Raw genomic sequence first — 20,425 nt, forward strand, 5'->3', positions numbered from 1 at the left:
TATTATTATTATTGTATATTATTATTGTACATAGATCTTACTTCGGTATCTCTCTCGTTACATTTTTAACTGATTCTCTTGTCTTTTAAATGCAAATATTTACTTTGGTTGACTATGCATGCATTTTTTGGGCCACACATCTTTTAAAAATTTACTTATGATGGGATTGTCGGCACCTTTTCACTCCCTTTTCATATTCTGCCACTCCAAAGAAGATTTTTTTTTCCAGCCCTAAGTCTTTGCAGGCTTGTTTTCATTGCTACTCTTTCCAAAAAAGGTTTTTTCAGCTCTAACCAGGGGATAGAAGCTAACCAGATTAAGGACGCTGGAGGAATGCCTGGTAGGTAGGTTTCTCCCCTATTTCCCTCCCGCAAAACTAAGGTGCGTCTTATTCGCCTTAAAATATGGTATTTATTTATTTTATAGATATATATTTTATATATTTACATTTTTTACATTTTATAGATATATAAAAAGATCTATCTGTTTATTTATTTGTCTTCCCTTATTTCTTTGGCATTAAAACATAAATTAGAAACATAGAAACATCGAAGACTGATGGCAGAAAAAGATCTCATGGTCCATCTAGTCTGCCCTTATACTATTTTCTGTATTTTATCTTAGGATGGATATATGTTTATCCCAGGCATGTTTAAATTCAGTTACTGTGGATTGACCAACCACGTCTGCTGGAAGTTTGTTCCAAGAATCTACTACTCTTTCCTTCGGAGAGGGGCGGCATACAAATCCAAATAATAAATAATAAAATAAATAAATAAAATAATATTTTCTCATGTTGCCTTTGATCTTTCCCCCAACTAACTTCAGATTGTGTCCCCTTGTTCTTGTGTTCACTTTCCTGTTAAAAACACTTCCCTCCTGAACCTTATTTAACCCTGGAACATATTTAAATGTTTCGATCATGTCCCCCCTTTTCCTTCTGTCCTCCAGACTATACAGATTGAGTTCATGAAGTCTTTCCTGATACGGTTTATGCTTAAGACCTTCCACCATTCTTGTAGCCCGTCTTTGGACCCGTTCAATTTTGTCAATATCTTTTTGTAGGTGAGGTCTCCAGAACTGAACACAGTATTATTCCAAATGTGGTATCACCAGCGCTCTATATAAGGGGATCACAATCTCCCTCTTTCTGCTTGTTATACCTATAGCTATGCAGCCAAGCATCCTACTTGCTTTTCCTACCGCCCGACCACACTGCTCACCGATTTTGAGACTGTCAGAAATCACTACCCCTAAATCCTTCCCTTCTGAAGTTTTTGCTAACACAGAACTGCCAATGCAATACTCAGATTGAGGATTCCTTTTCCCCAAGTGCATTATTTTACATTTGGAAACATTAAACTGCAGTTTCCATTGCTTTGACCATTTATCTAGTAAAGCTAAATCATTTACCATATTACAGACCCCTCCAGGAATATCAACCCCATTGCACACTTTATAGTCATCGGCAAATAAGCAAACCTTCCCTACCAGACCTTCTCCTATGTCACTCACAAACATATTAAAAAGAATAGGACCCAGAAGAGACCCTTGTGGCACACCGCTTGTAACCTGTCTCTGCTCAGAATACTCGATTGAACACAAACATTTTAGATGGATTTCATTTCTGCTCCCAAATATTTTGGGGTGTTGTTTTTTTTAAACTATTGCCAGCCAAGGAAAGATCACAGTTTTTCATAACACAAGCAACGTACCTTCGTCTCCGTCATCCCCAAATGGATAGAACAGAGCCACAGCTAGATTGATGAAAACAGCCAGATTGAAAGAGATACTTCCCCAGAGAGAAATTTGACGAGAGAACCAAAATAATACTGGATTATCTAGGAAGGAAAAAAATGAGCAATTATTTAATTATTTATTAATTATGAATTGGATTTCATATGCCGATTTCTATCTCCAAAAACTCGGGGCGGCTTACAACACATAAAAAAACAGTAAATTACAATTAGTGTCGGCGACTACTTCAGCTTCAACCACAACAACACAAGAGCACACAACAGATTTAAACTTAATATTAACCGCTCCAAACTTGACTGTAAAAAATATGACTTCAGTAACCGAGTTGTCGAAGCGTGGAACTCATTACCGGACTCCATAGTGTCATCCCCAAACCCCCAACACTTTACCCTTAGATTATCCACGGTTGACCTCTCCAGGTTCCTAAGAGGTCAGTAAGGGGCGAGTACAAGTGCACTAGTGTGCCTTCCGTCCCCTGTCCTATTGCTCTCCTATATCTCCTCTACCTTTCTTCTATTCCTATATCTCTTCTTCTATTCTTTCATTGATATGTTCTATTCCTATAGCTTCTTTTCTATTCTTTCTTAGATATATTTTACTATGAGTATCTCCTCTATAACCTTCATTATATATTTACTATATGTATACCCAATATAACTCTCATTGTGCAATGGACAAAATCAATCAATCAATCAATCAAATAAGGGTTTCCAGCCTAAGTAGGGGGTTAGACTAGAAGACCTCCAAGGTCCCTTCCAACTCTGTTGTTATTACATTATAAGATCTCTTCAGAGTAACTTTCAAAGAGACAAACCCTTACATACACCGTACTACTCACTCCTAATTTTCCTCTGCCACTTCATTTCATTATACAGATCCTCAGCCTGTTGAAAAAAGTCGTTGACTTTGCTTCCTTGTTCATCTCTCTCGGTGGTATTGAACACGCGGCATTTTGATTCGTGAGTAAGGAACTCACACACGTTTGGCACAGGAAATACGATTTGCTCCATGGTTCGGTCGTGGCGGACAATCTGCAAAAAGACATAAATCACTCGGAGACATATAGAGGTCAGTAAGGGGCGTGCATAAGCGCACTAGAGTGCCTTCCGTCCCCTGTCCTATAGTCTCTCCTATATCTTGTATTTCTTCTCTACTATATCCTCTATAACCTTCATTGTGTATTATTGTGTATTGGACAAAATAAATGAATGAATAAACAAACAAACAAACAAACAAACAAGTAAATAAGTAAGTAAGTAAGTAAGTAAGTAAGTAAGTAAGTAAGTAAGTAAATAAATAAATAAATAAATACGGTTGAAAACAAATCCTCTGGCAAAGAGAATTATTATTTTGATGATTACAGAAAGAGGATTAATGTAAGATTAGGAGAGGTCCCCCCAAAAATGTGGACTTACTGTATAACTGTTGTGCAGAATACCAGATGCCACTTTCTTAGTTTCTCTTTTTTTTCTTAACATTTTTCTTTTTTTCCTACTTTTTTCTTTTTCTCTGATATCTCTCTGTCCGTCTTTCTTTCCATCTATCTATCATCTATCAATTATCTGTCTCTTTATCCCTCAAATCTATCTGTCTGCCTGCCTGTCTAATCTGTCAATCAGTCAGTCAGTTCGTCCATCATCCATCCATCCACCCACCCACCCATCTATCAATCTCTCTGCTCTCTCCTGGATCTCTCTCTCTCTCTCTCCATCTATCTATCTATCTATCTATCTATCTATCTATCTATCTATCTATCTATCGTCATCTATCTATCTACCTACCTACCCACCCACCCACCCATCCTTTTCTCTCTGTCTCTATCTATCCATCCATCCATCCATCCATCCATCCCTATCTATCTATCTATCTATCTATCTATCTATCTATCTATCTATCTATCTATCTATCTATCCATCTGTCTATCCATCAGTCTGTCTGTCTGTCTGTCTGTCTGTCTGTCTGTCTGTCTGTCTGTCTGTCTGTCTGTCTGTCTGTCTATCTATCTATCTATCTATCTATCTATCTATCTATCTATCTATCTATCTATCTATCTATCTGCTTGCCCAACATACAATACAGTGTTCCCTCGATTTCTGCGGGTTCGAACTTCGTGGAAAATCTATACCACGGTTTTTCAAAAATATTAATTAAAAAATACTTTGCGGGTTTTTCCCCTATACCATGGTTTTTCCCACCCGATGACGTCATATGTCATCGGCAAACTTTCGTCTGCCTTTAATAAATATTTTTTTAATAAACTTTAATAAATAAACATGGTGAGTAATAATCTGAATGGTTGCTAAGGGAAAGGGAAATTGTAATTTAGGGGTTTAAAGTGTTAAGGGAAAGCTTGTGATACTGTTCATAGCCAAAAATAGTGCATTTACATCCGCATCTCTACTTTGCGGAAATTCAACTTTCGCGGGCGGTCTCGGAACGCATCCCCCGCGAAAAGCGAGGGAACACTGTACTAGATAACTTCAGAATTGAACCTCTTCCTGAACATTGTAATAGGGCAAAGAAAACGGTAACATTAAGATTTAGGAAACATTCAACTTTCCAAATGTTTAGGGAATAAATAAATATTAATAAATATTTAATAAATAGGAATAAATATTATTTATGATTGCATAGGTAAGCGAACAGCCCTAAGCCACTCCTTGAGTAAAACCTCAGGACGTCCTCGTGTAGATCCCCTTGGTGTAGCTCATAGTTTGTCACCTGCTCCTTCCTGGTGACAATGTCACCTCCTCAAGAGACAGAAAAAAGGTTCCATCAAGAACTCTCTCTCTTAGTTCAAGAAATCTCGTCTTTCAAGAGAGGATCCGCAGAAGGAGTCCTCCAAGACGCCCAACGTAGCACCGAAGCCTGCAAATATTTTCAGCTCAGTGGGGACGTTTTTACCTCAATTTGGGCAGTGTGCTTGGCATAATACTTCAAGGCTTCGTCTCCTTCTTCTGGGTCTACTCCAGGCTTCAGCATGTGTTGCAATGCTTTATTATGACGTGACAACTGGAAGTAAATGGAGTGGAGGGAAGGGGTAAATGTTAGAAATGCCACCCAGGTAGTTTGTAACTTAAACATGATCTAAGTATTGCCCACAAGATCATATGCTGCAACGTCCTGCCTGTCAATGACTACTTCAGCTTCAACCGCAACAACACAAGAGCACGCAACAGGTTCAAACTTAATATCAACCGCTCCAAACTTGACTGTAAAAAATATGACTTTAGCAATCGAGTTGTTGAAGTGTGGACTCCATGATGTCAACCCCCAACCCCCAACATTTTCCCCTTAGACTTTCCACGGTTGACCTCTCCAGGTTCCTAAGAGGTCAGTAAGGGGCGATCATAAGTGCACTAGATGTGCCTTCCGTCCCCTGTCCAATTGTCTCTCCTATATTTTATATATCTTTTCTCCCATCCATATATCCTTCCTCTACTCTTCATTGATGTATTCTATTCGCATATCTCTTCTTCTATCCCTTCCCTGATATTTACTACTATATGTTTTTATTCTCTTTAACTTTCAATTTGTATTGGACTAACTAATTAACTAACTAACTAACTAACTAACTATCTAACTAACTAACTAACTAACTAAATAGATAAATAGATAGATAGATAGATAGATAGATAGATAGATAGATAGATAGATAGATAGATAGATAAATAGATAAATAGATAGATAGATAGATAAATAAATAGATAAATAGATAAACAAACAAACAAACAAACAAAAAACTAATATTTAAAAAACCAAGCTAAATTATATTCACTATGGTACATATTGAAGACCTAGAGACTTAGCTGAATGGAGCCAGTCTGCTCCAAAAATGCATCAAAAACGAGAGATTTATTGATGGGTCGCAACCCAGATATATTCCAGGATGGAAGGACATGAGTTGTGAAGAACTGAACAGCAGGAAGCAGCAAAGAAATACGAGACGGAGATAAAAATCACTTAAGGAAGCAGTTTTTGACAAGTGTCAGTAGCAAATCTTGCTCGGGGGAAAGGAATATAAATCTCCCCTTTCAAGATCAAAAGAGGTGACCAGCGGTGGAGTATTTGTCTCGTTGGTTCTGTCTAAAAAAATGCACAGACCTGGGAATGTTAAGATTGATTTATGTTGCGACAAACATTTTAACTTGACTTAGATGGGTGTTGGGGACTAGGCCTAGGGAAAAAATATGGCTTGGATATGATTGAGGGTTCAATTTTGAGAGTTGGCTGTTTAGAGAGAGCAAGTTTTTGGCAATTTTAAGACTTCCAGAATTCCTCAGCCAGCAAAACTTCTTGGGGTTTATGTAAGCATTGGGTTTTAATTTGCCATCGCTGTAAACTTTGCTAGCAAATTTAAATGGATTAACTAGATAAATGGTCAAAGCAATGGAAACTGCAGTTTAATGTTTCCAAATGTAAAATAATGCACTTGGGGAAAAGGAATCCTCAATCTGAGTATTGTATTGGCAGTTCTGTGTTAGCAAATACTTCAGAAGAAAAGGATTTAGGGGTTGTGATTTCTGACAGTCTCAAAATGGGTGAGCAGTGTGGTCTGGCGGTAGGAAAAGCTAGTAGGATGCTTGGCTGCATAGCTAGAGGTATAACAAATAGGAAGAGGGAGATTGTGATCCCCTTATATAGAGCGCTGGTTAGACCACAGTTGGAATAATACTGTGTCCAGTTCTGGAGACCTCACCTACAAAAAGATATTGACAAAACTGAACGGGTCCAAAGACGGGCTACAAGAATGGTGGAAGGTCTCAAGCATAAAACGTATCAGGAAAGACTTCATGAACTCAATCTGTAGAGTCTGGAGGACAGAAGGAAAAGGGGGGACATGATAGAAACATTTAAATATGTTAAAGGGTTAAATAAGGTTCAGGAGGGAAGTGTTTTTAATAGGAAAGTGAACACAAGGACAAGGGGACACAATCTGAGGTTAGTTGGGGGAAAGATCAAAAGCAACGTGAGGAAATATGATTTCACTGAAAGAGTCGTAGATCCTTGGAACAAACTTCCTGCAGACGTGGTTGGTAAATCCACAGTAACTGAATTTAAACATGCCTGGGATAAACATATATCCATTGTAAGATAAAATACAGGAAATAGTATAAGGGCAGACTATATGGACCACGAGGTCTTTTTCTGCCGTCAGTCTTCTATGTTTCTATGTTTCTATTATAATCGTAGTAATGTTGCAAGCTAGATTTTTTTTATAGGCAGTCCCCAGTAATATGCTGCCGCCCCCATGGGGTGGGGGTGGGGGCACAGTGGGGTAGTAAGTTTATACACTATTTATTGAATACTTAATAGGTTTTTTTTATTGTCCTTCCTTCTCGACTACCTTAGCATGATTCTTAATTACTTTTAAAATAGGAAATAATTCAATCGTATGTTTTGACCCATAAACGCTTTAATCGTTTCAATAATTATCTGGAACTGAACTTTTAGAGCAATGAAAGAAATTGAGCTACTTGTCTAATCTGTTATCATACTAAACCTTGTGGGTTCAGGACGAAACCTTCAAATGTTACGGTGCTCCTCAACAAATAATCATTTCTCCTTTTTGGGGCTATTCTGACAATGTGACTTAATCAATGGAAAAAGAGTCCAAGCACCTTTTTGAAAACTTATCTTGGTCGGTAAGCCCCTCCCACCCAGTCATATGACCTTTAAGCCACCCCCTGGTCACATGATTGTCAAGCAACTCCCACAAAATAAGCCACACCCACAGTATGGCAGGAAAAAATTTTGACAGCCCATCACTGGCAGTCCCTATGTTTGATAACAACCTACCTGATGAGCTAATATGTAGATATTATGCCCAACATCTTTTGGAGAAATATCATCATCTCCATTCTCCTCTTCTTGATCGCTATCCAAACCCTGGTTGTATGCATTCTTCATGACATCCACCTCGAAAGAAAGTTGCATCGATTGTTAAAACGAATCCGCTCTTAACCCTGTTTAGTTTTATGTAACACCATCTGCATAATCTTAATGCTTTTCTCCAATATCAATTCCTGTTTGTTTTTTTTACAGTACAGTGGTACCTCTACCTAAGAACGCCTCTACTCATGAACTTTTCTAGATTTCAAGATTTATTTGCCTCTTTTCAAGAACCACTTACAAACCCGAGCCTCCGAAACTGTAACTGGAAAAGGCACGGAGAAGCCTCCGTGGGGCCTCTCTAGGAATCTCCTGGGAGGAAACAGGGCCAGAAAAGGCAGAGAGAAGCCTCCGTGGGGCCTCTCTAGGAATCTCCTGGGAGGAAACAGGGCCAGAAAAGGCAGAGAGAAGCCTCCGTGGGGCCTCTCTAGGAATCTCCTGGGAGGAAACAGGGCTGGAAAAGGCAGAGAGAAGCCTCCATGGGGCCTCTCTAGGAATCTCCTGGGAGGAAACAGGGCCAGAAAAGGCAGAGAGAAGCCTCCGTGGGGCCTCTCTAGGAATCTCCTGGGAGGAAACAGGGCTGTAAAAGGTGGGGTGAAGCCTCCATCATGCCTCTCTAGAAATTTCCTGGGAGGAAGCAGGGCCAGAAAGGCAGGGAGAAGCCTCCATGGGGCCTCTTTAGGAATCTCCTGGGAGGAAACAGGGCTGTAAAAGGTGGGGAGAAGCCTCCATCATGCCTCTCTAGAAATCTCCTGGGAGGAAACAGGGCTGTAAAAGGTGGGGCGAAGCCTCCATCATGCCTCTCTAGAAATTTCCTGGGAGGAAGCAGGGCCAGAAAAGGCAGGGAGAAGCCTCCATGGGGCCTCTCTAGGAATCTCCTGGGAGGAAACAGGACCGGAAAAGGCAGGGAGAAACCTCCATGGGACCTCTCTAGAAATCTCCTGGGGGGAAACAGGGCCAGAAAAGGTGGGAAGAAGCCTCCATGGGGCCTCTTTAGTAATCTCCTGGGAGGAAACATGGCTGGAAAAGGCGGGGAGAAGCCTCCATGGGGCCTCTTTAGTAATCTCCTGGGAGGAAACAGGGCCTCCACCCTCCCTGTGGTTTCCCCAATCGCACAAATTATTCGCTTTTACATTGATTCCTATGGGAAAAATTGCTTCTTCTTACAAACTTTTCTACTTAAGAACCTGGTCACGGAACGAATTAAGTTCGTAAGTAGAGGTACCACTTTATAAGACGCACTGAAATCTCATGCGCACGCATGTCCCCTTGCGAGATTTTGCTTCCTGCATGCGCAGCGCATCAGTGATCGCATCCCACGTCTGGATAAAACCCCCTAAGAGGATACTTACCAGCTCTTTTGGTCTCATGTTGAAAAGAACCCTCTCGGCATTTTCGCTGTCGTGCCTGCTTTCCATGATAGCTAGCAAAAGCTTCGAGGCGTTATTCTGAAAAACACCGAAGCCATTGAAGACGTAGTTAAAATCTATTTCATGGACACATGAGCCTTATTGTTGCTTTAACTGAAGTGGTAGGCGCAGATTTCCTTATAAAGAACACAGTTTTTAATTTTTTTTAAAAAAATTGTAAATTAATTTTTTATACATACACAAACATTACAATTAGTAATGGGCGAACCGAACTCGCACAATTCGGGTCTGTACTGAATTTTGCGGTGTTCAGTATGCCGAACATGAAATTTTTTGAAACTTGGGGTCACGTTCGGCGTTTGGTCGCCTCAGCTGGCCAGGAAGTGACGTCTCCGTGACATCAAAGCCCCACCCCCGGAATCCCATTGTGGGGAGGCTGGGGGAGTGGGGGTGGGGGATCGCCCTCTGCCTGCCACCGCCCCCCTCCCCTTTGATGTCGGAAGGAATCCAGGAAGTGGATTCCATGGAATCCAGGAAGTGATCACCTTGGCGTCCTTAGCAGCCTGCTGGTATATGTGACGTCAAAGCTCCGCCCCCGGAATCTCTTCGTGGGAGGGATTCCCCAGCTCCTTCAAAGGAAGGTCTTTTCACGTAAAAATAAACATTGTTATTTTTACGAAAAAGGACGCCGCAGCGGCACTGCAAGCAAAGGGCAGTCCTTTCATGTAAAAATAAACATGTTTACTTTTACGTGATAGGACCGCCCTTTGCTTGCACTGCCGCTGGGCCGCCCTTTTGCGTAAAAATAAAAATAAATAAAAATAAAAAATCCTTAAAAATAAAAAACGATGGGATTCCAGGGGCGGAGCTTTGATGTCACGTAGCATTCGGACTTCGAGTTCGGGTTCAGTTCGGGTACGGCTGAATTTTGCGTAAAGTTCGTCCGAACTTGCCGAACCCAACACCGTTGGGTTCGCCCATCACTAATTACAATGACAAACAAACAAAAAACATAAAACAAACATTTGGGAAATTGCTTTCCCTACTCATTTAGAATTTTCAATCGGAGAATTTTCCATTATTTTTTTTTAATATATATTAACATACTGCTTTGCATTTTTTACATTTTTGGATATTTATCCTTGATAAAAAATAACACAGGTTTTTTAAATGCCTTGATCTTTTTTATGAATTTTTTTTCTTTTTAGTTTTGTTTTATGGGTGACATCATGGCCCGATCACTAGAATCACAGAACTAATTAAAGGTTTGGATGGCAACATTATAAATTTATGGAGATTAGCTTGACTACCGATTACACATGATTCAGTCACAGGGAAGCCAGTGGGGGTAGGGCAAGGGTAGGCAAAGTCGGCTCTTCTATGACATGTGGACTTCAACTCCCAGAATTCCTGAGCCAATCGTGCTAGCTCAGGAATTCTGGGAGTTGAAGTCCACATGTCATAGAAGAGCCGACTTTGCCTAGCCCTGAGCTAGGGGATTCTGGGGACAAGGTTCATGCGGTAGAATTCCATACCTTCAACTGCAACACTAGGTCCATGCGGTATTTCCCAAGGGGATTGATATCATTCAGGATCAGCGCGATGATGATGTCGATGCCGTTGGACTCATGGGTGGCAATGCAGGTCTACAAAAGGGAAAGAAAGAAAAAGAAAGGAAGGAAGGGAAAAAGAAAGGAAGGAAGGAAAGAAGGAAGGAAGGAGAGAGAGAGAAAGCAGAAGGTAAGTAGGAAGGAAGAAAGAGGAAGGAAGGAAGGAAAGAAAGAAAGAAGAAAGAAAGAAAGAAAGAAAGAAAGAAAGATGGAAGGAAGGAAGGAAGGAAAGAAGAAAGAAGGAAAGAAAGAGAAGGAAAGAAAGAAAGAAAGAAAGAAAGAAAGAAAGAAAGATGAAACAATACCCTAAAGGATTTTGTGCAGACTGGCAAACCCAGGAGACCCCTCTCTTGGTTTCATTTGTCATGTATGCTCCTACCAGGGAAAACATAGTCGTGGATAGACAAAATACTTGATGTACTGCACCACTCTAACCATTGTGCATCTACTCCAGTGGCAAAAGGACATAATAGAGGTACTGGACCAGCAACAAATCCTTGTTTTCCTCAAATGTTCATGCAAAAATCAAGTACAGTTAAGTCCAATTGTCTTTCAGAAAGCACTTTTGGGACAACCATAACTTATAGTTTTGTACATGTATTGACTGATTTAACCGTGTATGACTAGGACTGTTCCTGACTAAGATATTTGCCAAAGTAAATAATATTTTATACACTTAATGTATCTGGATTGTACAGTGGTGCCTCTACTTACGAACTTAATTTGTTCCGTGACCAGGTTCTTAAATAGAAAAGTTTGTAAGAAGAAGCATTTTTCCCCATAGGAATCAATGTAAAAGCAAATAATGTGTGTGATTGGGGAAACCACAGGGAGGGTGGAGATCCTGTTTCTTCCTAGGAGATTCCTAGAGAGGTCCCATCGAGGCTTCTCCCCGCCTTTTCCCACCCTGTTTCCTCCCAGGGGATTCCTAGAGAGGCCCCACGGAGGCTTCTCCCTGCCTTTTCCAGCTCTGTTTCCTCCCAGGAGATTCCTAGAGAGGCCCCATGGAGGCTTCTCCTTGACTTTTCCCGCCCTGTTTCCTCCCAGGAGATTCCTAGAGAGGCCCCACAGAGGCTTCTCCCTGCCTTTTCCGGCCCTTTTTCCTCCCAGGAGATTCCTAGAGAGGCCTCACGGAGGCTTCTCCCTGCCTTTTCTGGCCCTGTTTTCTCCCAGGAGATTCCTAGAGAGGCTTCTTCCCACCTTTTCTGGCCCTGTTTCCTCCCAGGAGATTCCTAGAGAGGCTTTTCCAACCCTGTTTCCTCTGAGGAGATTCCTAAAGAGGCCCCACAGAGGCTCCTCCCCACCTTTTCAGGCCCTGTTTCCTCCCAAGAGATTCCTAGAGAGGCCCCACGGAGGCTTCTCCCTGCCTTTTCCGGTAACAGTTTCGGGTTTGTAAGTGGAAAATGGTTCTTGAGAGGAGGCATAAAAAATCTTGAACACCCGGTTCTTATCTAGAAAAGTTCGTAAGTAGAGGCGTTTGTAGGTAGAGGTCCCACTGTATTACTCAACTATTGCTCGTATCTCTGGGCTGTCAGTGGGATATCTGCTAGGATTCCATATTTCCTCTGTGTACGTGTATCTTTGACTACTAAGAGGTTACTCTGCACTCTCCTTCCCAGAAGGAAGAAAGAAAACCTGAGTTCCCATTCCGTTCAGATTCTTCCTGGGGGGGGTGGGGGGGTCAACGTACCTGATTTTCATGGCAGGGCCCTTGGCAGTACTCAGTCAAACTTTCAAGGGTTTGATTGACCAAAGCCACGTTTTTCTCTTTGATGTAGAGGCCGAGGAGTCCAAGGCCGCCTGTGGTGCTTCCGCAGATGCAATCCAGAAACTGAAGAGTCTCGCAAACGAGGTTGTAGTTGGTCTTGTTGTTCTGGTTTCTTAAAAAGTTCTGGGGGGGAAAGAGGCGAAAACAAATCACTGTACAAACCGAAGTAAAAGTAGACAATGGAAAAATGAAGAAAGACAGAAAGAGGGGATGATCATCAAAAATATTACCGACTCCGCAGAAATGGATAGGGTCACTCGGAAAATGAAAGGATTCAGATTATTACATAATGTGGAATAAATTCTATAATTGGTCAAAGGAAAGAAACGAGAGTTGAAGTAAAATTATGCAGAGATATTGCATAGCAATTTAACAAATAGAAGTACAGTGTTCCCTCGATTTTCGCGGGGGATGCGTTCCGAGGCCGCCCACGAAAGTTGAATTTCCGCAAAGTAGAGATGCGGAAGTAAATACACTATTTTTGGCTATGAGCAGTATCATAAACTTTCCCTTAACACTTCAAACCCCTAAATTGCAATTTCCCATTCCCTTAGCAACCATTCAGATTATTACTCACCATGTTTATTTATTAAAGTTTATTAAAAAATATATTTATTAAAGGCAGACAAAAGTTTGGCAATGACATATGATGTCATCGGGTGGGAAAAACCGTGGTAAAGGGAAAAAACCCGCAAAGTATTTTTTAATTAATATTTTTGAAAAACCGTGGTATAGACTTTCCGCGAAGTTCGGACCCGCGAAAATCGAGGGAACACTGTAACTTTATTTACGGTATAAATAAAGAAAGTGCAATGTAACATTAACAAAATAATGTACAATGTGTGTATATATGTATATATGTATGTATGCATGTATATATATGATAAATACATATCATATATATGCTGATAGAAATGGGGTTTGTTTGTTGTATGTCTGTTTTTGTTGTTTGTGTACATATTAAAAATAAAGAAATAAAGAAATAAAAGAGAAAAAGAAAAGTAGACAAGGGTTCAAATTGGAAATAACACTAACCCATGATTGAAAGACTTCACTATTATTATGATTCTGAGTTGATGCACTTTTAACTCAGTTTGAGTTTAAAAAAATTGTAATGCGGTTACATTTTTTTGTAATGCGGTGCCCACATCCATAATACAATGCTTTCTATTCTATTCTATTCTATTCCATTCCATTCTATCCATTCCATTCTATTTATATTTTCTTTTCTTTTCCTATTCTATTTTCTATTTTCTATTTTCTATTATTATTTTCTATTATTTTCTATTCTATTCCAGGTTTATTCTTACCAAGGCTTTATTTTTGATTCTACGCCTCCGTTGACACAACCAAGGCTTGGGTTAGCTTTAATTCTAAAATACACCCTAGCAACGCTGTCGCCTACCTGGAGTTCTCGATTGTGGTTCTCACACAACAACTGGAGAAACCTCAAGATGGGTTGCATGATCACAATGGTGGGACTCATGGCCGTTTCTTCGGACGATTTTTCATCTGCGCCTCCGGCTTCTGATCCGGGACCCATGAGGTCCGTTTCTGGATCCATCTCTCGGCGGTACACGCAGTAAGCTTTGGAGGTCGCGGTGGAGGCTTCTGTCAGTTGTCCTTTCATGCCTTCCTTCAGGTGGATGTTGGAATCCCTCACTGTAGACAAGTGAAAAGAGATATCATTGCGATTCAATCTCCTTTGAGTCCGTTCCGATTCCTGGGGATTCAGATTAGATACAGATTAATAGAGGTGGAAGGGACCTTGTAGGCCATCTAGTCCAACCCCCACTCAAGCAGGAGACCTTATACCATTTGTGACAGATGGCAGTTCAATCTCTTCTTGAAGGCCTCCAGGGATGAAGCTCCCACAACGTATGTTCCATGGGTTGATTGTTCTCTCAGAAAATTGGTGACCCCACCCTATGTTCCCCCAGCCCGCCCGGCACATGTGCGTGTGACCTCCACCAACCCGTTTTGGGCCTATCAGGCCTCCCTACAGCCTCTTGGGACCAAAAATGGGCCATACATGGGGGCACTGTACCCCCCTCACTCCATTTTGGGCCCAGCAGGCCTTCCTGCAGCCTCCTAGGAGCAAAAATGGGCCACGCAGGGGGGGCACTGTACCCCCCTCCATTTTGGGCCTAGCAGGCCTCCCTGCAGCCTCTTGGAACCAAAAATGGGCCACACAGAGGACACTGTATTCCCCTTGCTCCGTTTTGGGCCTAGTAGGCCTCCCTGCCACCTCCTGGGACCAAAAACGGATCACACAAGGAGGCACTGTACCCCTCCTGCTCCATTTTCAGCCTAGCAGGCCACCCTGCAACCTCCTGGGGCCAAAAGCAGGCCACATAGGGAGGCACTGTACCCTCCTCACTTCATTTTGGGCCTAGCAGGGTGCCCTGCAGCCTCCTGGAACCAAAAACAGGCCACGTGGGGATGCCATAGACCTCTGTGCTCTCCTGCCCCCTGTGCATGTGTGTGCGATTCTCCACATGCGCTCCATACCCTCCGCGCAACCACAGCAGAAATCCCAAAATCAGCTGGCCAGTGGAAGGCCCGCACACATGTACAGTGGAACTCAGCTGGGTGACAGCTCTCGTACCCGCAGAGAGGGCTCTGCGTGCCACCTGCGGCATGCGTGCCAAAGGTTCGCCATCATGGAGAAGGACGGGCAGAGACCGGGGGCGGAGTCAAGAGACCAATCAACCTGGAATCCTTACGTTGCCACAAACGGACTAAACTCAACCCCCTCTTGAATTCCATTGAGTCTTATTTAGACACAATTCAGTGCTGATCATTAGCTGAGTAGATTCTCGTGCGCACGATTGAGCAATAAATAATCTAAACTTCCTTCCTACTTACCGACGCTACTGGTGCAATGCACGCACAGCTTTGGGTCGTGGCATGCATGCACGTGTGTCCCAACCAGATTTTGCTTCTCACATGCACAGGAAGCAAAATCTTGCGAGAGGATGCATGTGCGAGATTGTGGCGGGTTTTTTTGCTTCTGCACATGTGCAGAAGCAAAAAATTGCTGAAATCTCTCTCACGCGCATGGGTCCCCTTGCAAGATTTTGCTTCCTGTGCATGCGCAGAAGCAAAATCTCACTGGGATGTGTGTGTGCGGGTGCTGGAGACATGGAGACACAACAACAACACAATACAAACTTAATATTAACCGCTCCAAACTTGACTGTAAAAAATACGACTTTAGTAATCAAGTTCTCGAAGCGTGGAACTCATTACCGGACTCCATAGTGTCATCCCCTAACCCCCAACATTTTACCCTTAGACTTTCCATAGTTGACCTCTCCCGATTCCTAAGAGGTCAGTAAGGGGCATGCATAAGCGCACTAGTGTGCCTTCCATCCCCTGTCCTATTGTTTCTCCTATATCTCATATATCTTCTCTTCTATTCCTATTTAACCTATAGCCGCTCCGAGTCCTCAGAGAGGGGTAGCATATAATAATAATAATAATAATAATAATAATAATAATAATAATAATAATAATAATAATAATGTGCAGACTCTGTAAAGAAACAGATGAAACAATCGATCACATACTCAGCTGCTGCAAAAAGATCGCACAGACTGACTACAAGCATAGACATGATGCTGTGGCACAGATGATCCACTGGAACTTGTGCCGGAACTACCATTTACCAGTGGCAAAGAACTGGTGGGATCATAAGCCCGAAAAAGTGGTCGAAAATGAGCAAACAAAACTACCGTGGGACTTCCGACTTCAGACTGACCAAATTCTGAAGCATAACACACCAGACATTGTGATTGTGGAGAAAAAGAAAGTATGGATCATTGACATCGCAATCCCAGGGGACAGCAGAATTGAGGAGAAGCAGCTAGAGAAATTAGTGAAATACGAAGGTCTAAAAATCGAGCTGCAACGACTCTGGCATGAGCCCGTGAAAGTGGTCCCAGTGGTCCTGGGCGCAGTGCCAAAGGATCTCAGTGGACATTTGAAAACCATTGCAATTGACAAAATCTCCATCTGTCAATTGCAAAAGGCCGCTTTATTTGGATCGGCAAACATAATTCGCCGCTACATCACGCAGTCCTAGGTGCTTGGGCAGCGCCCGACTGGTGATGAAATACGAAATCCAGCATAGTGACCTCGTTTACTGTGTTGTACTGAAATAATAATAATAATAATAATAATCATCATCATCATCATCATCATCTTCAACATAATCATAATCATAATAATATCCTTTCTCTATTCTTTCATTGATATATTTTATCCCTATATCTTCTCTTCTATTCTTTCTCTGATATATTTTACTACGAGTATCTCCTCTATAACCTTCATTGTGTATTGGACAATAAATAAATAAAATAAAATAAAATGGAGCTGTGCACGCAACTCAGTTTTTGCTACCTGTGCGCAGTGTGGCCCATACGGGGTAACAACCTGATAGTGAACTTAACACTTGGTGTTGATTCTTTGCGCCTCACAAATAGTTGCTTTACGCCGTCTGAAAAACAGTCGTTGGCGGCACAAACTCCGTGCCCATCAATCCTGGGAGAAGTAAGTGCTGCTTGAGGTGATGACAGATAAATGCGACTTTCATGCTTCAATAAACCTTTTGAGATGAAATCAAATTCACCGCAGAACCCTGGTGGCTGACCACGGCCGTATTCCATCCATCACGGCTCCAATCACTTTTAGCAGTTAAAAAAAAACAATTGGCTTCCCACAGAGAGCAATTCTTCTAGGAAATTTCTGCAACAATTCTTATTGATTTATAATGATGATGATGAATTATGATAAATAAATTACAGGTAGCCCTCTCGGCTTACAAGAGTTCGTTTGGCGACCGTTCAAAGTTACATCGGCAATGAAAATAATAATAATAATTTATTGGATTTGTATGCCGCCCCTCTCCGTAGACTCGGGGCGGCTAACAACAATAATAAAAACAGCATGTGACAATCCAATAATAAAACAACTAAAAACCCTTATAATAAAACCAAACATACACACAGACATACCATGCATGACTTGTAATGGCCTAGGGGGAAGGAATATCTCAACTCCCCCATGCCTGGTGGTATAAATGAGTCTTGAGTAGTTTACGAAAGACAGGGAGGGTGGGGGCAATTCTAATCTACGGGGGGAGTTGGTTCCAGAGGGGTGGTGCCGCCACAGAGAAGGCTCTTCCCCTGGGCCCCGCCAAACGACATTGTTTAGTCGACGGGACCCGTAGAAAGCCATCTCTGTACATGGTATGTTTGTTGGTATGATTGGTTTCTTAAATTGGTGTTTTTTAAGATTACTTTTTAATATTAGATTTGTTACATTGTTTTTTGTTATTGTTAGCCACCCCCGAGTCTTCGGAGAGGGGCGGCATACAAATCTAAATAAACTAAACTAAACTAAACTAAACCTTATCGGTCGCTAGGATTCGTGCGGTAGCAGGTGGTTCCGGAGGTAATCTGGTCCAATGCCATGTAGGGCTTTAAAGGTCATGACCAACACTTTGAATTGTGACCGGAAACTGATTGGCAGCCAATGCAGGCCACGGAGTGTTGAGGAAACGTGGGCGAATCTTGGAAGCCCAATGATGGCTCTCGGGGCTGCGTTCTGCACGATCTGAAGTTTCCGAACACTTTCTGAAAAATGTGACGTGCGTCTTATCTTGCTGCGTCTTATACACTTAGAAAATCTAGGTGCATCTTATACATGGTATAAGATACGGTATTTACTAATTAGGTTTTTATGTTCAGGGTTTTTGTGTGTACATGTGTGCATATGCGTGTGTATGCAACCAAAATTGGTTTCTTTCCGGCCTACCCTGAAACCAGCCGAAGGCAAAAAATTCTCCCTGTTTTTCCCCCTCTTCTTACCTCTCTTTTTTGGAGCTGAGACGGTCACATCTGTTTCCTCGTCCTTCTTTTTGCTGCTCAGATCAATCGTATTCACTGTCACCGTGGACCGAATTTCCAGTTGGGCTGTTTTCATCCGATCGTACAAAACTTTAAAAAACTTTTCGGATTTTTTCCGCTCGTTTAATTGTTGATAAAAGGAATACTAAAAGTGTGTGTGGGGGGAAACAACAGAAAACAAAATAAGGAGCTATCTCTAGCGGTTCAATAAAGACAACAGGTTTGACCACATTAAAATTGGTAATATTAATTGGTCATATCTCCAGGAGTGCCTTCTGCCACACGAATCCCAGCGACCGATTAGGTTCCACAGAGTTGGCCTTCTCCGGGTCCCGTCGACAAAACATTATCGCCCAGGGGAAGAGCCTTCTCTGTGGTGGCCCCGACCCTCTGGAACCAACTGCCTCCGGAGATCAGAAGTGCCCCCACCCTTCTTGCCTTTCGCAAACTTCTAAAAACCCACTTCTGCCGTCAGGCATGGGGAAATTGATTCCCCTGGGCCGTTTCATTTTATGTATGGTTTGTTTGGGATGCACGACTGTTTTTATAATGAGGGTTTTAAACTGTCCTTTTTTAACCATTAGATTTGTACTATGTATTGTTGTTGTAAGCCGCTCCAAGTCTCCGGAGAAGGGCGGCATACAAATCTAATAAATGATAATGATAATGATAATGATAATGATAATGATAATGAATTGTGCAAATTAATTACAAGTCGAGGAGGGTCCAAAGATGAACAAGGACCATGTAGGAGTGAACGAATCAATCTTTATTTTCCAGCCAGCTCTCTTATGATTAATGTTATCTCTATCCTACTTTGGCTGTGCACATGCGCAGTTTTACACGATGTGGTAACTTGTATATCACTAATAACTTGCAAGCGCAAGGGCAGAACTTTAGGAAGTAACTCTAGGGAGTAACTTGGCAGACGGCACCTCCGTCCTGGAACATTCTGCTCCGTGCTAGAACTTTCCAGGCCTAACACTGTGATTGCAAGGCCTGACCAAACATTTATGCCAATAGATGATGTGAACTGAGTATCCCTATGTGGCTTTTTGCCATATCTGGGCATGCCCAACCATATGACCTTTGACCTACCCAAGGAATACTACACTGGTCTTGTTTTTTTATTTCCTTGCTCTAGAAAATCCAAGGGTTAAAATGAGCTGGAAGACATTAAGGGTACTAAAACACACCTGGATTTGGGTGTTTCCTCCTTCGAGCAACGCGATGCCAAGCAAGATGGCTTCTGAGAATATCCGGTCATTCTTGGTACTAACGATAACATCGGTGACCAGTTCTGAAGCCCCTTCTTTATCCAAGAGGCATTGAATGTCATGCATGGATGCTCCAGACTTGTCCACATCTTGTGCGGAGAAGGTCCCTGAAATTAATGAGGTTTATTATTGACAAGTGAATTGGGATATTGGCATGAGTCAAAAAGAGGACTGTGAAAATATCTAGAAATCCACTCACATAATAATAATAATAATAATAATAATAATAATAATAATAATAATAATTTATTGGATTTGTATGCCGCCCCTTTCCGCAGACTCGGGGCGGCTAACAACAATAATAAACACAACATGTACAATCCAATAATAAAAACAACTATAAACCCCTATTATAAAACCAAACATACACACAAACATACCATGCATAACTTGTAATGGCCTAGGGGGAAGAGCTATCTAAACTCCCCCCATGCCTGGCGGTATAAATGAGTCTTGAGTAGTTTACGAAAGACAGGGAGGGTGGGGGCAGTTCTAATCTCCGGGGGGAGTTGGTTCCAGAGGGCCGGGGCCGCCACAGAGAAGGCTCTTCTCCTGGGTCCCGCCAAATGACATTGTTTAGTCGACGGGACCCAGAGAAGGCCAACTCTGTGGGACCTTATCGGTTGCTGGAATTCGTGCGGTAGCAGGCGGTTCCGGAGGTAATCTGGTCCCATGCCATGTAGGGCTTTAAAGGACATGACCAACACTTTACCTGCACTCTGCAAGGGTTTGCTGGACACATGACCGTTGCTGCTCCCTCCGTAGTCTCCTTTAAAATAACAGTTGAGGAGTATTTTCCGCAGGTTGCTTCCCTTGGAAAAGATCAAAACAGAGATTG

General features: G+C 42.1%; 1 protein-coding gene across 4 annotated transcripts in view; it reads right to left on the reverse strand.

Moving 5' to 3' along the window:
* The window catches only part of ITPR2 (inositol 1,4,5-trisphosphate receptor type 2), a 155,125-nt gene that overhangs the window by 16,837 nt on the left and 117,863 nt on the right, over window positions 1–20,425 (reverse strand). For all 4 annotated transcript variants that reach the window (XM_070755073.1, XM_070755074.1, XM_070755072.1 and 1 more), the window contains 11 exons: window positions 20,300–20,399; window positions 19,507–19,694; window positions 18,272–18,455; window positions 13,804–14,060; window positions 12,321–12,521; window positions 10,556–10,666; window positions 9,003–9,098; window positions 7,558–7,677; window positions 4,663–4,770; window positions 2,597–2,789; window positions 1,716–1,841 (listed from right to left, as the gene is read on the reverse strand). In XM_070755073.1, coding sequence (XP_070611174.1) covers window positions 1,716–1,841; window positions 2,597–2,789; window positions 4,663–4,770; window positions 7,558–7,677; window positions 9,003–9,098; window positions 10,556–10,666; window positions 12,321–12,521; window positions 13,804–14,060; window positions 18,272–18,455; window positions 19,507–19,694; window positions 20,300–20,399 — 1,684 coding nt within the window. The remainder of the gene's footprint in view (window positions 1–1,715; window positions 1,842–2,596; window positions 2,790–4,662; window positions 4,771–7,557; window positions 7,678–9,002; window positions 9,099–10,555; window positions 10,667–12,320; window positions 12,522–13,803; window positions 14,061–18,271; window positions 18,456–19,506; window positions 19,695–20,299; window positions 20,400–20,425) is intronic.

The sequence above is a fragment of the Erythrolamprus reginae genome, chromosome 6, assembly GCF_031021105.1.
Source record: "Erythrolamprus reginae isolate rEryReg1 chromosome 6, rEryReg1.hap1, whole genome shotgun sequence".
Lineage (NCBI taxonomy): Eukaryota > Metazoa > Chordata > Lepidosauria > Squamata > Dipsadidae > Erythrolamprus > Erythrolamprus reginae.